The 24,562-nt window shown below is 35.7% G+C and overlaps 1 protein-coding gene across 2 annotated transcripts in view; it reads left to right on the forward strand.

The window, feature by feature from the left end:
* The window catches only part of LOC124640684 (glutamate-gated chloride channel), a 35,833-nt gene extending 14,191 nt beyond the window's left edge, over positions 1–21,642 (forward strand). Inside the window, exons 3-11 of one of the 2 annotated variants that reach the window (XM_047178573.1) lie at positions 784–899; positions 11,173–11,240; positions 14,027–14,096; positions 14,471–14,707; positions 15,510–15,644; positions 15,923–16,075; positions 16,985–17,256; positions 17,779–17,963; positions 18,446–21,642. In XM_047178573.1, the coding sequence (XP_047034529.1) occupies positions 784–899; positions 11,173–11,240; positions 14,027–14,096; positions 14,471–14,707; positions 15,510–15,644; positions 15,923–16,075; positions 16,985–17,256; positions 17,779–17,963; positions 18,446–18,485 (1,276 nt within the window). In that variant the 3' untranslated portion in view covers positions 18,486–21,642. Of the gene's footprint in view, positions 1–783; positions 900–11,172; positions 11,241–11,833; positions 11,905–14,026; positions 14,097–14,470; positions 14,708–15,509; positions 15,645–15,922; positions 16,076–16,984; positions 17,257–17,778; positions 17,964–18,445 lie in introns of both variants that reach the window. The other variant, XM_047178572.1, reaches the window with a different exon arrangement.
* Positions 21,643–24,562: the final 2,920 nt, after the last annotated feature.

Genomic DNA, 24,562 nt, shown 5'->3' on the forward strand with positions numbered 1-24,562 from the left:
ATCACAACCAACCGAGCAACGTAATTCTTTCTTTTATGACTCACCAATTACTTTAACGAACTCTGGAACATTTTGCCTAAGATATAATTCAGTCCTTAAATACATACTTACCTACTTATCAATCTACAAATTTCTGGACTTTTCCAATCATAAACACCTACTTTAACTACTGATTTAGTTCTTCGAAAATATTTCTCTAGACCAGGGAATTTTTGGCATCAATAAATTTTAACTTTATAATTTATATCCGGAGCTTATTTTCCGTGAAAAATATACGTGTCTGTTTCTATATTTCTAAAATTGTAAAGGGACAAATTAATCACTTGTCCATGTCATAGTTTTCTCGTTTTTCTGTTAATTATGTTGCCCTCGAAATAAAAATGACTGTTCATAAGATGTTTTGAAGGTGTTAGAAAATAGGGCTACACAAATACACCAACTGTTTATTTTTAGCTTAACATTTGTCATAATATAATGATAGGGATATGGCGTCAATAGTCAATTTACGGTTCAATCATTACTACTAGCTACTTCGAAATTAAGGCTAAATACCCATTCTATTGAGTTGTTTAAGTGTTTTGTAAACCGTAATAAAAATTGACTCATCCTATTCTCATCCTCCGAGCCTTTTTCCCAACTATGTTAGGGTCGGCTTTCAGTCTAACCTGATGTAGCTGGGTACCAGTGCTTTACAAGGAGCGACTGCCCTATCTGACCCCCTCAACCCAGAAATAAAAATTATTTTGAAATAAAATTGACTATCATTCATCTCCTCATACCCAGATGCATGAACGGTGGGAAGATCAACTTCCGCGAGAAAGAGAAGCAGATCCTGGATCAGATCCTGGGCCCCGGGAGATACGACGCCAGGATCCGACCCTCGGGGATCAACGGCACTGGTGAGTCTGAGCTTCGCTTACAGCTTCGTAAGGTCCTGGTTGAAGCGATAGCTAGGTAGGCAGACATAGGTAGAGATAAATATGGAGACAGGATAAAATTAAGATAGGAAATAAAGAAATAAAGATCTTGAAGTAGGTAAATGCAGGCGGCTATAAGTTTAGTTGTATAGACTTAATGACAAGGAATTAGGAGGAAGTATGTTATTAGATCTGAAAGAGAAAGAAACGACGTATTCTAAAATTCTAGAAAATGATAACATAAATGATAAACAGTTACATTTGAAACGATGAATCACCGGAAATCTAGTAATTGCCATTGCATCAATCAAACACTATAAAGGCATAAGACATATATTTGGACCATCGGGAAACATTAAACTAAAGACCGAAACACCATATCCGTAGTCTGTCACATATATGTCCATAGCCGAAATCGGCAGGGAAGTATATATATATAGTCTGTCACATTCGAAAATAACTTGCAAGGTTTACTGTCCTCATGATTACGTTAACTCTTCATTGCAATATCATCATTATCATCATCAGCCTATCGCAGTCCACTGCTGGACATAGGCCTCTCCATCATTGCAATATAGAAATGATTAACTAAGTACTAGAACTTTGATCACAAAAACAGAAAATCTCCTAGACATGAAAAATTGCCAAACAACTGGGTTATATTCGTCCAACGCCCTTTTCATTCGTGATAAAAGCTCAGATCGCGAACGCTTGCTCAAAACGATGATAAATCTATTTCTTATTGACGCAGACCACTTAGTGCTTAAAGCTAGATTTTCAAAAGATTTCGCGAATAAAAATATGATGTATTGAATTCTTTAAGGAATAGGAACCGTCTTGAAGTAGTCGCAGTTTTGAAGACCATTTATCGTTGTCAACTTTCAATGGCGGGCGTCGCCACCTCTAACAATTTCTGTTAGATTAATGATACAGAAGCAGTCTTTGGAAAAACGCTCTTTACACAGCATTATATTATTGTCTATCTGGGGCGGTATGTACCTTAGTGTTTCCTGTTAATCATTTGTTATGTCCTGTATTTCATTGTGAGTAATGTCGACTATTGTTGAACCCAACACTCTTGAAATACCATTAGATATTTTCTTGTCTTGCTTCTGCTGGAACCAGTAGATTCTCAAATACCAAAACTTTTTTTCTTCATAACGATCATAATCTCTCTAACCATGAACAGAAACTCCTCTATTTAGTTGGTCGATACGATCAAAACCTACTCCTATCTTATCTTTTATCATGTTTCAAAACCAATTATAATATTTATTTCAAAGAAACTTTAATGATGCAATGTCCATCCATCTGAAACGCCCAATCCCTTTACACTAGTTTAGTCTGCCAAATTAAACCCGTGCACACCGAATCTCTCTGTCTCATCTACAGACGCAAGATATATTGCCTTCTCCCTAATGGCATCTTCAGACGAACGAGCATAAACAAGCGTTATGTCTTCCATTAGTCATTTGTTTACTTCACCTGTTAATCTCCTCTCATCATTTATCATACATAAAAGCTCTTCTGTATATACTTGAGTCTTTATATTCGTAATGTTGGCACTGGTGTCCGTTTTGTGCAGTCTGGGATGTATTTTATCAGTTTTGGCACTTGTGAAAGGGATTTAGACAGAAATATTTGCACGTTATTAACTGTAATGATAATTTATATCAGCTAGTTCCTACATGTATATGGGAAGTTGGGACTGGGCATTAATTAGATGTCTATGTTATTTAATTTTGATTAGGTATATGTTTCAATTTAATAGTTAGTAAGTAATTTCACTCTGATGATAGATAAATAATCGGTTAAATGGAATTTATTTATCCAGCATTAAATAATTTAGAAAACATGCATTTACCGTATCGGAGAATGTGCCAAAATAAATTATAGTCGTTCGCCGAGGTGCCATGGAGTTATTGAATTCACAGTGCAAACAGCAACAACATTTACCTGCATTGAAGAAGAAATACTCGAAAGTCTAGCCTTACAGAAAATTGGTGTCAAGGGTAACACAAAATCCTAATCATTCGAGTTATGTATAAGAAAATAGCTATCGCTTCAACCACTACAGGACCAAAGCTAATACAAATAGAAACATTCAATAGTGAACCGTAACACTACGTAATAGAGTTCAAATTGATCTTGTTGATAAATTGTAAGAATTTTCTTTTCCAACCGGAAAAGGATTTCAGCGTACGACGTAAGGTACTTTTTATTTATTTTTTGTTTACTAACTATGCTATTTTTTATTTTGTTTTTAATCCGTAATAACAGAAATTAACTAATAACTATTGAACCGTATAATTTACTAACATTTAATGAAACTAATTATTAATTATGCATATTGTAATTACCTACTGGCTCTTCAATTCATTTTTAAATATTCGAAAAAAAAACGGAATATATGACCTCATTTTATCAATTTAGGATCGCTGATTTACCAACTTTGCCAATCATGCATAAGAATACCTACAGCAAAAAAAAACACTATATTTCGAGTTCACCACTGGAATGTGACCGAACACCATGTGAAAATAATAAAAGTAAATCAAGGAGGAATGTGACTGCAAAATGTGCACATGTAGGTAATTGTGATTTTGTATGTCATCATCTGAATAATTTTCTGCAATATTTGTATCATTTGCAGATGTAATAGAGTCGTTTATTGCATTGTAGCAACTTTGATCTTCATATTTTAGGACTTATTGAGATATTTATTACTTCTTCATCAGTCGTATTTTCCTTTGTATTTTGATTGTCTTTGAAGTAACTAGTAATCATCTACTTTATTTAAGGTTCTATGGTTTTGTAGGTACTTCTCTATATCCAATATCTTCTCTATATCTTTATCCAAAGTTGGTAATCGTTCGTGGTTTTCAAAATATTTACCAATACAGCAATCAGTTCCTCAATCAATTTTGGCCTGTTCTGGAAGGTTCCACATAACTATGTTTCTTCAAACATGCTGCATCAGTCTATAGCTGTTTCTATATTCCGTGGATGATTCTATAAAAGGTTTTTAGCTAATGTCTTGGTATTGAAGGGAAGTCGTTTGTCTGCCTGTCAAAACACATTAGCTTGTGCTCGATAAATAAGGAAAAAACATCGCAACGATGTATGTAGGTACCTCTTTTTATCAACGATCGATTTTGGCTTGTAGCTTTTTTTCAGCCATTTTTTTATTCGGCCTTTTAATTTTGTAATTTTATGTAGATGATCTTCGAAGAATTCATTGATTTTCATTGCAAACACTTTTCATAATTAACGTTCAATCATTGCTAGACGGGCTTCAATTTCAATATCGTTAGAAACTTTCGGTGTTCTATTTTCTTCACGACCAAACCCAAAACCTAACAAAAATATCTTCTCTTTACAAAGTTACTTAAAATAATTCACTGACAGCATCGGAAACTCCCGAGAGATACCAAAAAAAGCATCAAAGCGATCTGGAGTGCTACATCCCGTCATTTTCACAAGCTCATTGCGTAACAATAGAGGTACGTTACATAAAACCATAAATCACGCTACAATTTTTTTCCGCCATCTTTTTACAGCGCGCGGGAAAGTGGTAATGGAAAAAAAATACCGGCCTTAAGTGTGATTTTGTACTGTTCTCTTGTTAATGGAGAAAAAACATTTAATTTGTGAGAGGGTTTTGGAAATGTGAGTCAGCGGGTTTCTTAAACGGGGAGCTAGAGTAATCGTTTCTTAGGTAAGCATTTTTGTTATGTTCCCGATATTTGGTAGGTATTTCGTACCTACAAAGTACTTCTCGAATTTCATGATCATTATATTCGAATTGCTTTTGATAATTTCCTTCTCAGAATCACAAAGCTTCGCCGTTTCGCCATTCTCAGTCTGCAACGAATTTATTTTTGAATGCAAAAGATCTAATCAATCTTTTAAGACATGAATACGAAATTGGATAAACGTTTTTATGATGCAAAGTGACAGGATCCTTCTCGGTAGCTTTATTAGCGAATTTGCAGCACAAATGCTGAATAACCAGATAAAATTGCAGGATATGCAAATCTAACAATGGATGTTGTTGAAGCGATTGCTTTTGAAGATTGAGGATTCAGAACGAATAGAATAACAAACTACAAAGGACTGCAATCTCCTTTCTGCAAAGAAATACATAAATTGCTAAACACTTATCGGCAAATTGAATCCGAAACATCTTCAGGCCTTAATTAATTTCTACAACAATGTCCACCTCTATATCAAGAAACGAAGAAAGAAAATACATTTATTTACGAGAACACAAAAGTAAAATACAGACAAAAATCAGGCGTTCAAGCGAGTTTTCTTACATTGTCCCTCTACCATTGAATTGACCCCAAACGGGTTCATTAAACACTTTGTTAATGTTCCCAGCCTGTCTTACTTCTGAAAGAATTATCCATGCTCTAAAAATTCCAGGTCCAGCTGCAAGCTTGAGATTAATGGTCTGTTCAGTCTAGTTTCTTGGGAAAACAGTTCTGTTATCAAAACTTTTTATGTTGATAGGTGAATTTAGGGTCTGTTGTGCCTATGTTGGGTGCCAGTTTTTTTTTTAACTTGGGTAGGTGAGAGCAGTTTTTTTATATACCTAGATGTTTTTGTAGTAGGATGAAGGATTCTATATTTCTTAACTTTTGATTATGAAGTCACTATATTCATTGCTCTATTTGGATAGAGAATTTGAATTTTTGATTGTGTCCGTACCTAGGAGTATTGGTTTCTTTGTGATTTTGTCATACCTAGCCCAGTACTTACAGTATTGCTTCTAAATATGTTCAAGGTTGTAGTGGTGTTGTAAATATTGGTCTAGTTGGGTCAACATAGAGCTGTTTACAAACTTCCTATTTGTGGTGTCAAATCATATAGCTATATCTACAGTAATATATATATACTATTATTATGTGTTACAAATAACTCGTTAACGTAGGTATTAGAATAGCCCATTTTCTTCACAACTACATTTTTGTTTGAAATTACGTTTCATAAAACTTGTGTTCAGAAAATCGTAAAAAGTCAGAAAGTCCGATCGTACCATACCGTTGAAGTACCCATTCAAAATTGCGCTTTTGTTATCATTGTTTTTATGTTTTAATGATAACATAATTAGTTAAAATATTTATTTGATTAGAATTACAAGCCAAGTACTTATGTGAATAATACGGCAAAGATGAGAATTTGTCCGTATACATACAAGAGAAGTGTCTACATTTTATTAATAGATATTTAAAAATACTTATCATAAGTAATTACACGGAAAAACATTGTCCTAATTTTAGTTTCAGATGTATATTTGGACATCTAAAATTAATTCTATCATTTAATTCCAATCAATCAGTTACAATGATAAAATATTAATTTCCCTTTCGTACGTATTTAGGTACGAGTACAAATGATGAATTATTAATGTGTTAACTAACACGCAAACGTTAGCTATTTCCCTGTACTTTAGATTATACCCAATCGGTTTGACCTAGACACGCTTTAAAACAATCACTATTCTCATAGATATTGAGTTATTAATATAATAGTTTGTCCAAAGGGACTGAATTTATAATCGTGTCAATCGTATCATTGATTATGTCATTCTCATCGGCAACCTTAGTTAATTTTATTTTAATTCCGACTGTACTTTCACAATCATGAAGTGTAAGATACTCTGAAACTATAAACAATCCAAAATGGATACTCAGGCACTTCGAGTGATTGATTACTGCAGTATGATTGATAAATATAACTATTTAACCAATGGACTGGTTGGTAGGAAACTGAACTTTAATTGATTTATCTGAAACGTTTTAACAGATGGCCCAGCTGTAGTTAATATAAACCTGTTCGTGAGAAGTATAACGACTATAAGCGACATAAAGATGGTTAGTAATTATAGAAAGGACGATGAATTTAAACATTTTCATGTTGTGTCGTTAGTGTGAAAAGTAAAAGCCATTAGACGGGGTCATAATCTTCGATCACTGAGGAGTTGGAAAATCAATGAGGTGTTATGAATGGAGACATTCAGGAAAAGATCTTACTTCTTTTTAAACGGCGGGTATCGCACTTGCGCTCTCTGGCGTTGTGTCGACATCGGGCGACTTGTCTACTCATTTACCATGCGATCTTTTCTTGATCTTTTAATGTCGTTCATAAAGCTCCTTGAATTTTCTGCTTCTTGCTGATCTTAGATTGTAATCTTGTTTAAAGAGCAGCCCCTAAAGAGGTTGTAGCGTTTGTTCATCAAATAATATTATTAGAGTGTGAATCACAATCACGACTTCGTGTGAGGACAATGACTTTAATTTTCCAAGCTCGTACCTGCACTTTTTGAAATATGTAGGCAAATTTAGATAGGCAAATACAATTTAGTTCAGTAAGACCTTATTTAGGCAGATTGGCACGTAATATAGTAACCGACATTTTTCAAAATTTCAACGTTTTTATTTTTGGTTTTTTATTGGTACTTTTGTGTTGACGCACGTACATTTTGCTCATTATTACGATCTTGGACAAATTAATATTTCATATGAAGGTGAAGAGAGATAGAAACAAATGTTACAGCCTATTAAATATTGTTTTTTTGATACGGGAGCGGGCGTGTTACGGTAAACGAGAGAGCAGTTCCTACATTATGTTTTTAATTCCATGAAATAATTGATTTTTTATGAATTTCCATGGAGTGATTGATATGTCATGTGCTGTTTTTTTATTTTGCTGGTAATTTTCTTGGTATTCCCAATTGAAATCCTATTATTATGATATTTATTGCTTTAATTTTGAATGTGTTTCTGTTTTACATTTATTTTTTGGTGAGGGTTTCCTGTAGTTTATTTATAAGGGCTATTAAAAATTAATAGTGAGGTCAAAAGTGTAGTAAAAAGAGCAATTCAAGTAAAAATGTACCGGCTTCAACTTTAGATAAGAAATAGGTGAAAATAAAGTTAGGAATATAGTTTTAAAATAAATACGCTGTAAACAAACATAATATGTCTAAATTAGCCAATTTATTCTGAAATACAAAACTGATGGAATTATATAGATACGTCCTATGGATAAAAGATGATATAAAAACATAGGTAGGTATACAGAAACAAAGAAACTAAACTATCATACTTTTCACAAATCGCGTTTTCAATATCTATGGCATTGAGTATGCTTTTAAAAAGTTATCCATTTACAAGTTCCGTGACATTATCTGTATCAGAATAACTTAATGTATCGTTGCAGTGCTATTAAAGAATCGATAAAAATGCCCCAATCACGCGATCAAAGTAATGTTTCGAAAAAAACTAATTGTCACGAAATATTTACCCTATTAATGCCATATTTTTACAAAGTAGACTCGGTTAATGGATATTATCAAATAGCTTTAAGAGAACCTGCCCCACACTGCAGACTAAACAGTTGGTCGACAAAAATGGTTGGCAACCCGATGGTTGGCAAAAATATTTTTTCTGAGATCGTGAATTCAATCACAGTTTTTAGTCTGATACCGGCCAAATACATGATCGTTGTCATATGCCTACTACCGTTCATTTCCATACATATTTATGAGTCCGAAAAAACTGTCGACCGAATTGAAGTTTGCAGTGTGATGGTACTCTTATTGCTATATTTTTATTAAGTAGACACTGTTAATGGATTTTACCAAATTCCTTATAAATAGGAAGTTCAGTTTTCTTGTTTTTATTTACAGCAGGCGTTGTGAAACGACTTGTGAGGCGTTTAATATGAAACCGATAGGGTCGTTAGAAAGCTATTAGGAACAACTTTTCATTATTTATAAACGGCAAAGACCAATAGACCGGCTTATATAGATAGATGATGTAATTATTGTCAAATGAAATAGTGTCGGGATAGGAAATAACGTTTAATTATTGATTTTGATGATGGTACTATCATATTTATAATCAAAGCTTAACACAATACTAATACAACTAAAAGCAGTGTTACTTACTTAAAAAAATATGATGAAAAACAACTTTTTTTTTCAGAATTAGCAACTGTGTACGAGGGCTGCCTTTTAAGTTGTGTCGTTTGAAATTAGTATAAACAATTCAATAGGTTATTACTGTTTATTGTTTTTTTAAGAATACGTAGGGATATTTAATGTACTTTTGCATACGTATAAACCAGTTTTTGCAATATTTATTCCATTCCAAAGTGGGGGTAGTCAAAACGGCCTATTTTCAAGCGTCAACAGCTTCTTCAGGTGTGCTGAAAGGTAGACCACGAAGAATTTCCTTAATTTTGGGGAATGTAATAAAATAGTTAGTGCTTAAGTAAGGGCTGTCAGGTGGATGATCCAAAATTTCTACATTTTGGGAATTCAAAAACGTATTTGTTTGGCGGGCGGTGTGCGAAGTTGCACTGTCATGGTGCAGGATCACTCGACGTCTTGAATTATTTTTTCTAAATTCGGTGATGACTTGTGGCAAACAAATAGTGGTATACTAGTCAGCGGTAACCGTTTTGCAATATTCTAGTACAATAGTGGGGGGGTGGCCACCCTTTGCCACAAACGAGGCAACTATTTTTTTTTAAGTGATTCTTGAACGACCGACTCCGGTCGGTTTTGGCTCGTCTTGGAAGACCCACACAGTTGACTGCTGCTAGGAATATGGATCGCAAGCATATATCCAAGAATCGTCACCCTTGACAATATCATAGACATGCTTTGACTCTCCTCCGTTAAATCGCTGCGGAGTTTTGCGACACCAACTTACACGGGCTGTTTGTTAGTCGTCGCTAAGCAAATGGGGTATCCAACGAGAGATCAACTTTTTTACGACAAGTTCTTCGTGCAGAATTTTTTGGATAGTGGTCCCTGAAATGCCCACGGATGCCTCTATTTCGCAGTATGTTACATATCGGTCTGCGAGAATTAGCTGACACACGGCGTCGATATTATCTTCCGTCATAGCGCTTTTTGGACGACCTTCACGTGGCTTGTCACTGAGGCTAGAGTAGCCACGTTGAAATCCTAAATATTAGAGTTCTACGGTCCTAAGGCATGGTGCTACATTACTAAATACAGAACTAATCTCTTCAAAGCACTAAAGTCGCGACAAACCCCTTTTAAAGTTCTAGAAAATTATCGCACGCAAATTTTCCTTAGACATTTCCATTTTTACAACCGACCTGCCACGTTGGAATGGACAATACAATAAAACTATTCGACCAATTTAAAAACATACTTTTGATTTCGAATTCTAAATTCAAGAAGATAAAAGTGGCATATATATATTTTTTTTATAATCTCGGGAAGTTAGCAAACGACAGAACTTAAAAGGCAGCCTTACGTATAAACACCAGTATATGTATATAAAATAGGTGCAAATAAAAAGCCCAATAGTACCGAGCTAACGATATATCCAGAAAAACGTCACATAGATGAAACTTACATTGAATATGATAAATTTATTATAGATTTGGATGAGAAAAATAATAAAATCGTAATAAAAGAAAAAAAAACTCAGGAATAACATTACATTTGAAGTAAACATAAATACAATAGTATGTTCTGTCTGTCTTGACGTAATCCAGATTAACGTAGTGTAATCTAAACAAACCCTATTTAGCAGGAACGCGTAGCTTTCTGATACAAAATGTTAATTTCCGGAACACGCCACGTTTGCAAGTCTGTTTTCTCTTAACCCCTAAACGTGATGTAGCGATTTTATATCGGTAGTAAAAGAAAATATAACGTAGTATAAGTAAAAGATAATATAAGAAACTTTAATGTAGTGATAGTAGGACCTAATGCGAATAAGGAAATAAGGACCCAAGCGTCATTTTAAAATTTTAGGGATTCCGAATAACCACTTTGATAAGTTTAACTAAATTAGGTAATCCTTCAAGAGCAATCATAATTAAATCTTTTGGATAACAATAGTTTAGTTTACCTTCTATATTTTGTATATTGTTTTTTATTTTAGTTTTATTTTCAAGTTAAATGATACTGCTCAATATTACACTAACACAAATTCTCGTTGACAAGTCGACATTTAAAGTTGTTTGCAGCGTTTTATTTTAACCCAATGTCGATTCATTTGATGTTAGACGTTTTGTTTGATCACAGTTATGTTTCTGTTGGTTTGTGTGGTATTATGTCGGATCATCCATGAGCATAGTGTACATTAATATTTACAGGTGAACAGGTGAGTCGACGCGGTATGACGCGCATTCACAAACTTATGTTAGGCGTAGTAAATAATAATCCCGTGATTTATCGTATATTTTGCTTGGTACTTAGATGGGCCAGCGGTAGTGAGCGTCAATATATTTGTCCGAAGTATATCAAAGATCGATGACGTCACAATGGTAAGTCACTAAGGACAGACTGGGCCGCAACTAGCGTAACAAACGTATAAGTTTTCTGTATCCTCGCGGTTCACACAAGTCAAATGAATGGGCAACTCGCTCCTGTTGACTAGGAGTGATTTACCCGACACTATGTGTAATGTTCATTTTTTCTTATTCTTTATTTTTTCCTTTCGATTTCTCTTTAATCCCGTTTGGTGTTGACGACCAAAATCGTTTTTAGACGCGCGTCTGTTACTTCTTAGAACGCCAGTATTGGTATAATCCTAGCTTTATTTATCATCTAAAACTAACTATACATAGAATAAAAAATATGAATTAGTCTTTATAGTTTTTAGTTTTGGTTCTTTTTAATTTAGAGTGGCTGGTTGTCCTTACGAGTTCATCTGACGGAGCATTAGCTTCCGCAGCGGAGTGGAGAGGCCCCTAGGTGTCAGTGGCCGCTGCAGCCGCTCCACTCCGCTGCGATCTTTAAGCATCTAACATTATCATCAACTTGCGTACTTCTCTCACGATGCTATAGTGTGGTTAGGCATTAATATGAAGCGGTACAAACAATATATAAATTTAAATTGTTGTTTTCTGTCGTTAAGGCTATGCGCCAACGTTAGTCCATGTCAACATGTATCTACGGTCCATCAGCAAAATAGATGATTACAAAATGGTGAGTGTTTTCACAAGACCTGATGTAATCTGTGACGTTTTTATTATAAACTAAAGTTTTGGTTGTCTGTGGGACTTCGCGATCCACTGCTGGCCGCCGGTGCAACAAACAGTTCGTCAGTAACCGCGGCGGCAATGGACCGCGCCCTTGCATTAGTTCAGTCTTGTCAACTTTGTTTATAATAAAAATTCAATATAACGCAAGATTTGCACTACGCTAAACATTCTCAAGCTATTCGTTACCTACTTATTGTGTTCGTGTTTTCTGTTTCTTACGTTTTCCCCTTGATTATGATTTGGGTTTTTCTGATTTGTGCACCTTTAGTTTTCCTTTTCCTAAATGTATCATTTGACCCACCCTTAATGTTATAAATTAAATGTTAACTAAATATGTCGCTAAACCAGTTCAATGGTGCGGTGCCGCGCACATTATGATTTTTTGTTTTTATTAATTCTACAGACCTATCTTGGTCTGGTTTCGTCTAAATAACAAATGCAATCTAAAATTTACTGATAATCAAAATTGTAGCTTAATTTTCTTCATTAAAATATTTCTGTTCTGTTTCCTTTATTTCTATTCCTGTTGTTTTTTTTTGTGTTATATTAGAGCAGACTTCTGCGCACGGGAGCGCCTCGAGCTGTACAAACACGTAAGGATGGACTATTGGCACTACAAGTAGCTCGCACTCAGATCAGCAAACCGCTTCGGTATCACAGCACTGATACGTTCAAAATTCTATTTGGACTCAATTGCCTTACATATAAGAGTACAATTCACGTAATTTTCCAAATTAAGTAATCCGGCCACGCTTGTAGGTACCACGGGACCGCGGCCCGCACCAGACACCATCATTTTGTTTATTTTCCTTATGTTTAGTTGATCATGCTTCTTATATTGATTTCACGCAGATGAGGAGATTATAAAAACTATTTTGGTCGTGTACGTTGATTGTAATTAATTGTTGATATGTCTTGTTCATGTGAATTTGTGTTGTGTAATCGGGACTTACCGCCGCGCCCGCACTCGCCTTCGTGCTTGGAACGGTGGCTGCCCACCAATATGTGACACCCGACCCCAATCAACAGCTAGACGTATCGTAGCTCTAGTTATACTGGCCGATTGTGCATGAAGGTAACAAAGCATTCCTTCAACGAATGCTGACGACGGTAAGTTCGATCTGGGCTTCGCTTCTGTGCATGTTGCTTCGACTTGTCGCTCGAACGTTCACTTTTGGATGACGACCATTTGTTGCGCGCGTGGAGTGACCGTAGCCAGACAACCTTCATCTCCTTCATACATGACATGTATATTGAAGCCGATATCTTTAAGCTCATCAACTACGCTATATCCATCAACATCTCTTAACCCGTTATTGGCAAACACTTTGGAGTTCGGATCCGAAAGTAAATTGTCGAGTGAGCATGTGTGAACTTCTTCTGTACGCATCTGCCGGCTTTTGTTGTACGATAATTCATTTGACTTGCTGAGATGTCGAGGGATCCTCTAGTGCATTGGGCCTTGATGTCAAATTAATTATTGAGCGAACCTTCGACACCGTCCCTTCCCTTAGTGTAATATATCTAAATGTATATATCATGTTGTACCAGTAACATCTCGTTGGAAACTTCGCACTTAAAGCTCTGGCACTTATCCTATATCATAGAAACAAAGTTTCTGAACAGGATGATATTGGTACAAATAAAACCACGATAAAAGCTTACTGGTAAAAAATCATTAGTTAATAGCTTTGTGCGTAAAACTAAAAGTCTAGATGATAAAGATGAAATTAAAAGTGATGAAGCTTTTAGATGCACAGATGCTACGAAAGCAAAGTGGGAAAATGTCGTTAGTATAGTATGAGTCGGTGTTACATTGGAATATTGTCAAAATAATGTTCAAAGAAATTTCGTTAATAGACTTTGTCACGAAAGCGTTGTTGTTAATGTTAATATTAATCGTAATGTAAATCAGTCATTAATCTTTGTATATTTAAAAAGTGTCGTGTTTGTTAAGTTTTCAGAATTCATGAATGTTATCGTTGTGCGTGAGGTTTTTGACAATGTATCAATGTATTTGCTCTGATCTGCACTAGAGCTTGCTACAGGTGATGTCATGATTTCAGGAATACTCCGTACAGTTAACGTTTCGGGAACAATGGTTAGATGAACGGCTAAAATTCAATAATCTTGGAGGTGAGTGCTCTTTATCAAATTAAGTTTACATGATAATATACATTGATTTATGAGATGAGCTGGGGAGTTTAAGATACAAATGACTTTACAAATGAATGAAACAGATGTGAAATGCACATACGTAATGTTTGTTTTGACTTTGAATTGAAATAAATAACGAAAAGCTGAATTGCAAATCTGGATAATCCACTTAAAGCATTCTTAACGTTAATCATTCTTCCACATAAAAACAGAACTGAAATCACAAGAGATTTTCTACTAGGTATAACTCTACACATGTAGATTTTGACTCATACTATAACAGCTAAAGGATTTATATCATTCACTTCAATTCCCAAAATCTGTTTTCCAAAATAATTTGCTCTTTTCCCCAGGTCGCCTCAAATACCTGACACTGACTGAAGCGAACAGAGTTTGGATGCCTGATCTCTTCTTCTCCAACGAGAAGGAAGGTCATTTCCACAACATCATCATGCCTAACGTGTACATCCGTATCTTCCCCAACGGCAACGTACTGTACAGCATCCGAATCTCCTTGACTCTCTCGTGCCCCATGAACCTCAAGTTGTACCCTCTGGATAAGCAGACCTGCTCCCTCAGGATGGCTAGTTGTGAGTATTGGTGTTACTGCTTCTAGCATTTTTAAATTATTGCCTGAAGCTAGGTTTCCTTTCGTCTCCTTCAAAATGTTATTTATCCTAGAGTTGAGTTATGACAAAATATATATTTTTACGCTATTTATTATGCACTGTTAACTATTCTAGTTTCTATATTTTGTCCAAAAAAATCACGGGCTTTACCGACAACTTTTTTCTGGTATAAAATCTAACATAGGTACAATATCAAAGGACCGCAAGCTTAGAACGTAAGTAAATGAAGAAAACCATTGAACCAAGCACACAGCTATTTTACTAAAGCCATAATAACATGTCATCCAAAAAATTACTAAGACCAACTGCTCCCATTTTGTGGGCGTTTCGTTTACATTACATTACGGGAGAACGGTGTTTACACTGCTCCGTCTTAGAGTGGCCCTAATTCTTTTCACACCTTTTATACAAACTTACGCAGTCTTGGATTCGTTTCTATGTGTTTATTTTAATTGTCATTCTTTTTTTCTTGGTTGGATGAATGGGATACACGTGTAGCATTTTTGTAGCTGTTTTTTTGTTACTTTTATCTATAGCACTAGTTTATTCAGTTTCCTTTATGATCTACTGGAAGAATTCATATTCTTGAAAGGTTTTCCTTGTACCTTTATGTATTTACCTCTTCCATCATTCGTTGATTGTCCCTTTTCTTTCATAAATAGTAATCTACACTTACCACATATCATACTATTTCTGCATCTATTTAATTGTTATTTAGTTTAAGACTTGTCGAACGCAGTATAGAACTCATTTCTTTTCGCAGACGGTTGGACCACAGACGACTTAGTGTTCTTATGGAAGGAAGGCGACCCGGTGCAGGTGGTGAAGAACTTACACCTACCTCGATTCACTCTGGAGAAGTTCCTCACTGACTACTGCAACAGTAAAACTAATACTGGTAAGTGGATAACAGCTCTTGGATTATCCACTTTTGGTGTCCTCGGAAATTAAGTCTTTATGTCAAGATCTTCTTCTCTGTTATTTAACTTTTAATTAAATTCGTTTCGTCAATCAAATTATGGAAATGCAATAAATGTTTATTTGTCATTACAAAAATTTTCTAAATGGCAAAAACTCTTAATCTCGTCATAAAAAAACCTAAAACTCCAATCGTCAAACTTAAAATAACCGCAAAATAAGACGCTGTACTGCTAGATCATGACTTCAATCTTCCAGGTGAATACAGTTGCCTGAAGGTAGACCTGCTGTTCAAACGCGAGTTCAGTTACTACCTGATCCAGATCTACATTCCTTGCTGCATGCTGGTCATCGTCTCCTGGGTGTCCTTCTGGCTGGACCAGGGAGCTGTGCCTGCGAGGGTCTCACTAGGTAACCTACAGATGATGACATTCTGGGGAGTTTGTTGCGCAACTCATAGGAGGTGGTGAAGGGTGGGCGTTTTAGGGGCAGTCTTTTGTAAATTTAGTCGACCAAAAAGTGCTGTTAACAGTCAAGCTTGAATAAATGATTTTGAGTTTAAGTTAGAAATCTTGAGGAAACCTGGATTCGCCAATCTACATTAAAATCACTTATAATCACTGAAAAAGGACAATTATAGGCTGTCAATGACTGATGATGATGATAATGACATCGTATAGAAGTAAAAACTTTAGGAATATTATCAAGAAAATATATAAACTAAATATCTCGGTTTACTTAATATTTCATATGAGAACATATAACTCATGTCTCAAAGCAAACTAAGAAATATTCTGGAAATTGCAACTCGAAACTGTCATTCCCGGAATTCGAAACCGCTTCAATTTCCATGTGTCTACACACACAAGGACTTATGAATTTAATTCCCTTTTACACAGTATGCAGGATCTAAGTGGAAAATATAATTTCCTGGGAATTTTCTAGAAGAGCGCACGATTCTCGGAGCTTGTTTGCAACTGTGACACGTAACCGAGAGTTTCTAAGAAGGCTTTGCTTTGAGTAATACCTACATGGACATGGAGTTCGGGGAACACTGGCCTTCAATTAATTCCTGGTGAAATACATGAACTAGATTCTCGTTTCTATTTACTTTTAAGGTTCGAGTCAATTATAGATCGTCCTTCTTAGGAAGGACTCATGTTTCTTCTTTTTGTTTTGGAAACGTTAAGGCTACATTATTTTGATAAGCATTATTACTTCGATATCGGGGATTCGACTTCGGGAATCAAATCTAGACACGACCTATTTTTTTTCCAGTGACTATTCTAAGTTATAAGTTTTCTTTCCTTTCTCTCATAGGAGTGACGACTCTACTTACAATGGCCACCCAGTCGTCAGGCATCAACGCTTCCCTACCACCCGTGTCCTACACCAAAGCTATTGACGTCTGGACAGGTGTATGTCTAACATTCGTCTTCGGAGCGCTACTAGAGTTCGCTCTGGTCAACTACGCGTCTCGCTCAGACATGCACCGAGAGAACATGAAGAAAGCGAGACGAGAGATGGAAGCAGCAAGCATGGATGCTGCCTCTGATCTCCTTGATACAGATAGCAACACCACCTTTGCAATGGTGAGCTCGAAAATTAATATCTTCATCAATGATTTGCTTTTGATTGATAGTTATGCTTTCAATTTTCTTAGACGTTCGAGTGGTATTTTGACGATTTTACAAAACCTAGTTACTTAGTTTATGGTTATTATACTTTTGCCTTGCAGTTCAGGCTTTTTCAAACATAGTCATAATTGAGTTTGAATGATGTGAATGATTCATTTGATTGATTGGATTTATTTGGTCTTATGTTACGAGTTTTGTAGTATCAGAGGTAGTTACAATCATTAGGTAGAAATTAGAATCAGTTCCTAGGATTTAGGGTACATTATGATAGTCATGTTTTGTTCCCAAATTGTTACCTCTTTCAATAAATTGATCCACCATCACCAATCATTTGCGCAGAACATTGCGTATGCATTTACTGTCATCTAAATAAGAAACCATACAAAAAGTTAGTCTGGAACTTGAGTAGCAACTAGCCATATGATTAAGTCGAAGATGCAATATGTCTCGCCCCCCTGACTGGTCTGCAACAAACAGAAACCCTTGGTGCGCGGCGGCGTGGTGGAATCCAAGATGCGGCAGTGCGAGATCCACATCACACCGCCGCGGAAGAACTGCTGCCGCCTGTGGATGTCCAAGTTCCCCACGCGCTCCAAGAGGATAGACGTCATCTCCAGGATCACCTTCCCACTTGTGTTCGCTTTGTTTAACCTGGCTTACTGGTGAGTATGGCTCCGAACGATCGACCATCTTATTGATGTTGTGATTTTGTGAAATATGCATTATGAAGTCCCTGTTGTTTTTTTTGTGATGTTGGATTAGGCCCAAATGAACAAAATTCTTTACTCAATAGTCCATACTCCCCCGTAGATACAAAAGAGGTGGCTGATGAAAGTCAGGAGCATGTACAACAATATACAGTTAACCACCCATGTTTAATCATTGTATTGTGAGTTATTGTGAAACATCTTTCAGGACTATAAGTAAGGAATGAAGTCAGCTCTAACGACGTCACTTCTTGACAATTCAAAAATGCCTGTAAGTGGTATAATTGAATAAATGCTTTGACTTTCAAACGATCATTTTAGACTTATAGGTTTATGATTCTTAGAACAGCCTTTTAACCATGCCTTTTCCGATCGTCATCATGGATTGTTGTGGTGAAGTGTCGATGTGTAATCGTCGGGCTTGTGTCTCCGGTCAGGTCGACGTACCTGTTCCGCGACGAGGACGAGGAGAAGTGATTCTCCGAGTCCCTGGAGAGGGGCGTGGGGCCGCGCGTGCGGCTGGTGGCGGCCGTGGTGGCGCCCTACGTGCTGTTCGTGGTGTTCTACTCGCTGTGCTTCCGCGCGCGCCCCCCGCCCCCGTCGCCCCCGCCCGCGCCTGCGCCCGCGCCCGCGCCCGCCCGTCGCAGCGCGCGAGCTCGCACGCAAGCACACCCACCCAGCCCACTCTAGCGAACTCATCCCATTCATTATCGTGACATATTATATTATCGTGTATTTTAATCGACGTCTTCCTCGTGGCAGCGTTATTCCCACTCAGTATTCGATGGCGTTAGTGTAATTAGTAAAGCTCAAGTGTCTATTTGTATATATATGTGACCCCGTGCCAGTTTAGATCAAGCCTCCGTTTTTTAAAATTGAAGCAGTTCAAGAAAAACGGTGAAAATAGACTCAAATTATGATTGGTCAACAAAACAACAGAACTTTTATTCGGCACTTATAAAGTCCCCAACTAATTGTGTACAAACAAATATTTTAATTTCCGAGAATTACAAATTTTCGATAATTTTACCAATGATATGACTCCTTGTATGGATTCGTATGTAATGTAAACGTAGGTTAAGATATAAGAGGAACCCCAGAGGTTCCTGCATAGTACTTTAGCCTTTAAAGTAAGGTATGTAAGGACTAGAATGGCACTAATGTGTAGTGGATGCGGGGTATTATTCAGTAGTTTTCACGTCTACAGTACGTGAACTGGACTAGATCTACTAGCTAATAGAATTGATCAATTTTCATGTCGAAATGTTCACAGGTATTGTATAAACCGCTAGAGATAAACAGCTATTGCCTATGAAACAGCAAATACCATAAATCATGCGAATTTTGCTAATTGAAAAGATATAACTGTTTATCAATGGCAGGTGTAATTGGCCTAGTAATGTATCGTGTAGGTAACATTTACAACACATAATAACTATAAACCACATAATGTGAAAAGAAGGAATTTATAAAAAAACCTTATTAATTATATATTAGATAAGTATTATTAATTGGATATTCTCTTGTTGGGAATTTTAATATGAATGATTGAGAAGCTGTCATTGGACAGACTAAAAGAGTTACCAGAAACGAAAGTTGATATAGTATTGTCACAACTAGACATGGCAAACAGGTATGGTCAAATACCTTTCCTACATCAAAAGAGTTTATTTCAACAACAAGATGACTTATAGTACATAGATTAGGTGTTCTTTCCTGACAATGTGACAATGTTTTAATACTTGTATACATTACCGTTGTTCAAAATGAAGTAATCTATGAAGTGTATCTCATTCATGTTTGCGTATGTCGATGACATTCTAATATCTAATATCTCAATATTAAAATTCCCTGTAAGATTCGTAGGTAAATGGTAAACGTGTAAATAGTTGGGCCTACAACTTTCTACACCTGTGTCGCTCAGTGTACAGTTACCTATATTTAATATTACAATTATATCATTATTAACGAATGATAAGATTTTATCAACATTAATTTCTCTGTCTGTACGTATCACTGTAAATATTACTTAATGTTTCCTAATTACATTATTCGTACATATATTATTATCCCTTGAGCTATAGTTACAAAGTATTCCAAAACCACAATAAATATTAAAATCTTTTTCTACTTCACTTACACCAATAGTGAATTCATTCTGGTCGTCCTGGATTCATTGAAAGTTACTTTTAACTTTGAATTCATGGCTCAAGGGACACCCTAAGGATATTCATTGAAATCTACTTAGATTCTCGTGTATGTATCATGACACCTTCAAATAAAATATCACTAATGCTGTGTTCGGCTATTAGATACAATAAGTCGTACATATTAACTTAAGCACATTCGTTTTTATTATGCGGCGGAGAGAACGCATCAGTTTCAATAACGAAAGGTTGGCCATCATTGGCTATATCGTCTTGCTTGTTCAGCACAAATATAAGAGTCAAAGACTCGGGGATAACCCCTGTACGTTGTATACTATCATGAACGTTATCCTTATGTCGACAAGGCTCTGGGAAACGAAATAGCATTTTGTTTCAATTACACAATTCTTGCTCATTTTTCTCTTCCGTCCTTTAATTTGAATTTAGGTGTTGCCTACTGTGCGCAATACTCTAATCGCTTAGAATTATCCTTAATATATATTGTCGGGCTGTGACGAGGTGTAGCATCTGCATTATTATATTAATGTAATTTCGTTTGCCATTCGTTGTATGTAAGGAAATATTAGCCTATGTCCAACGCTCAAAATCTCATAGACGTATTAGGCACACATAAGTGTTACCTTTTCGTATGTATGTTAATTATTGTAGACTCAATGTCTTAGTTGTTGCTATGTATACTACGATCCGGGGAGATTGTATCCAGTAGTTTACTCATACATAACGCCACTGATATCTTGTGGAGGAAATATTATCTGCGAGACAAGTAGACATTAGTTAAGTTTACATATTTACAATAAATGTTTCCATTATTATGACATAGGATATATGGATGTGTTACTGTTGAAAGCAGCTTCTCGAGGTACCACCAGTCATTCGGAGATACTTGTAGGATTTGCATTCGATGAACAACTTATACTAAAACGAAGATTTGACTGAGTCTAAACCGCAAATCTTGTGGTCAAAATTATTAAAAACATTTTCAATACATGTTGTACGCATGTTTCTGTAATTTCACGTTTAATTGTAAAGTCAATTAAATCACTGTATAATAATACATTTTCAACATATCTGTCACTGTTAAGATTTCGGTTGGTCCGGCGACAGAATTACTTGGCAACGTAATGACGATCCAGGTAAAACTAACAACTATATAGATCTCTTACATGGTTACGTTGTACGGAAGAGGTGATGTATGAAGGAAGGTAGGATTAAGTAACACTGTGTAATATATTGACCATAATTACGATTTTAGACGTCATAAAGGACGGTTTACCTCTTAAGATTATACAGTAAAGGTAGATAGTTTCATTCGTAAGCTATGTTGTACTCGATTGTTATGACATAGCTGATGACTGAGCTTTGTCATCTAATGCATCCGAGGGCGAATACCTCCTTCTTCTAACCATTCCCATTTAATTATAAAGAAACATTGTAAAAAATGATTTTAATAAAATTATACCAAAATATCTAAATGTTTTTTATTTACTATCCCAGTCGTTAAATTACCTACAGTTTTAATTATTTTGTAATAAAAATTGTGAAGTAAGTGCCCTGAATCATGCAATTAGTATCGAGGAAATATACACTGAAGCAGACAATGATATGTCTTAAAAACAAATATATTCTAGGTTTTAAAAAGCTGGAATAATGAAACAACATTTGTCACTTATTTAATTCATAAATATTACAATAGAATTAGAATCTTAGTAAATGATCCAGCCACTCATTTACTTTTACATAAAGCTTTTGGCAGATAACGTATTAAGCATTGGAATGAGAAAAAAAAGGGGTCCCTCAAGGTAGCATCGTAGATTTAACTAAAGCATTTGACTGGGTCACCATACGTCCCTAATCCGCTATCTGCCTAGTTCCTAATCCAAACATTACATGTGAATAATATAATAAATACACTATAGAGAATAATGTATGTATAACATATTAAAATAACCAAAACTATGCAAGTTTTGTAAATAAATTCTGAATGACGCATAAACCGACGAATTCTAAAGAAGTTTTAGATTTTTCCTTCACGCTGGCATGCTCGTATTTTTTCTCCTTCCGACTGTAAAAGAAAATGGCAATATAAACTCCGCGAAATGACATAATTTTGTCTAACTTACACTACCTACAAAGTTTTTGTCAGTCAATTTCGTGTGACATTGAGGCAGTGAAAAAAGGAGGAATGTAAAAATAATGGAGACTGCTTCTTGTATATAATTCTTCTTGGATAAAAAGGAATCCATAGCCTTTCTCAATAAATAGGCTATCTAACACCAAAAGAATGAAGTCAAATTGAACTTTGAGTTTCTGAATTCACCGCTTTCAAGCAAACAGACAAACTCTCCAGCTGTACGTAGAGGTATAATATCAAGTACAGATTAGATCACAATAAAGCTTTCCACTACATAGAACACATTATCAAAACTTTACTTAAGACAATTTTGATATCTTTGATCTAAACATAGTTTGGGAGGGTTGAAACTTTGAAGCCCATGTTTTAAGAAGGCTGATACACCTTTATTAAGGGTCAAGTAAACACTTGGGATGTTTCAAAATTACTGGGGAGCACAACTACATAACATTATAATTTACTTGAGTGAGTCTTGTGTGGAATTTTGATAAACGATTTTCTTTACCAAAGCGGACTGTAACAGTCCCATGCATTAATCAAGATGGGAAAGGTAAAACAATCAATTTCACTTACCACGATAAGCTTATAAATTTGAAAAATCGCTTCTTCCGGGTTGCAATCATCATTGGGTTGTTCGGAACTAATGGATCTCTTTCCATTGCCCCACCCGGAGCTGAAGGTCAGCTGACCCTCGATGAGAACAGCTATGCTCGCGATCAGCAGGAACAAGACCAGGATACGACACATTTTGATGAATCCTATGCTTCCCACAGCTCAACTCCACACGGAATGGTTAAGGAAACCATTCTTCCCAGTTTTTATAGCCCCCAAGTAATAATTACGCGCCTTTAAGGTTTTCTATGCAAATCAAATGAAGCCTGTCCAATGTTAATGAAATGCCCACTCTTGGCGGAACATATCTCAACTTTGTTGTGGAAGATAATAAAAATTGTTTTTTCCAAGTGTTTTTGGATGATTGGTAATTTTCCTGTGAGACCTTTTTCATCCTGTCAGGACCCAAATTATAGTCGCGTTCGGGAAGGGACAGTGAAAGGTCACCGTCAATAGATTGATGCTGTTATTATTTTCGGACTTTTCTAACGTAATTTAAACGTAGGCGTCCGTAGGTGTATTCTCCTACGTATGTTATTTACAACCCGTCCCTTCTTTTATTCATACCTTTGTTGTTGCAAAATTGATGCTTCCATAAAGCATGAGTGATTGACACCTCGACTATGCACTCGTCTACTGTTAAAGAAAAACATTATTCTTCTTTCTGTATGGACGTCTTAAAATACGAACAGTAGTGGGAGGTCCTGTTGTGATTTTGATGGAAAAATGGATGCAGCATGTAGCATTGAGTTATTAAAGGACTCTTTGGTAAGTATTTGTAAATAAAGTAGGTAAGTTTATGCTTTTTATGTGGTCTATCTGTGCTTTGGGGATATTACAGAAAGACCTATTAGTAAGTAAAAGGCGCAGCAAGTTGAGTTAGATCGCTACATTTTTTATCGTAATAATCATGACTTAGAATGACTTTTCCACTATAATTTTATGATTAGATATCTAACAAAGCTATCTGAGTTCCTACCTACTCATATTGGTTTAGTAAGTTAAAGTAGGTAAGTTTATGCTTTTTATGTGGTCTATCTGTGCTTTGGGGATATTACAGAAAGACCTATTAGTAAGTAAAAGGCGCAGCAAGTTGAGTTAGATCGCTACATTTTTTATCGTAATAATCATGACTTAGAATGACTTTTCCACTATAATTTTATGATTAGATATCTAACAAAGCTATCTGAGTTCCTACCTACTCATATTGATTATTAGGTAGATATATAAATGCTGATACAGGTAGGAACGCCGATGAATCCCAGGGACAGCTCGGCATAAAATTATTAATAGTTACAAAAAAAAGTTAAAAAAGCGAATCTTTATGTTCATCAGGATGCAAAATGATTTCTCTCAGAATGCGATCAACAAAATCCACGCAATAAGACATTCCAGTTTTTATTACAATTTCAACAAGTATAAACATAAAACTATTAAATTTATAAGCAAAACCGCATAACCCCAATCTAACATCCATCGAGTAATTGACAACAATTATTCCTACACGCTCGTCACAAGCACCAATCAATCACAAACAAATTAATCTTTACTTTGGCTTCTCAATTCCACATCGTTTCATATAAAAGCCAGAGACATTTTCTTAACTGTATCACATCTTACCATTCAGTCATTCATTCAACTGT

This window comes from Helicoverpa zea, chromosome 21 (assembly GCF_022581195.2).
Source record: "Helicoverpa zea isolate HzStark_Cry1AcR chromosome 21, ilHelZeax1.1, whole genome shotgun sequence".
Taxonomy (NCBI): domain Eukaryota; kingdom Metazoa; phylum Arthropoda; class Insecta; order Lepidoptera; family Noctuidae; genus Helicoverpa; species Helicoverpa zea.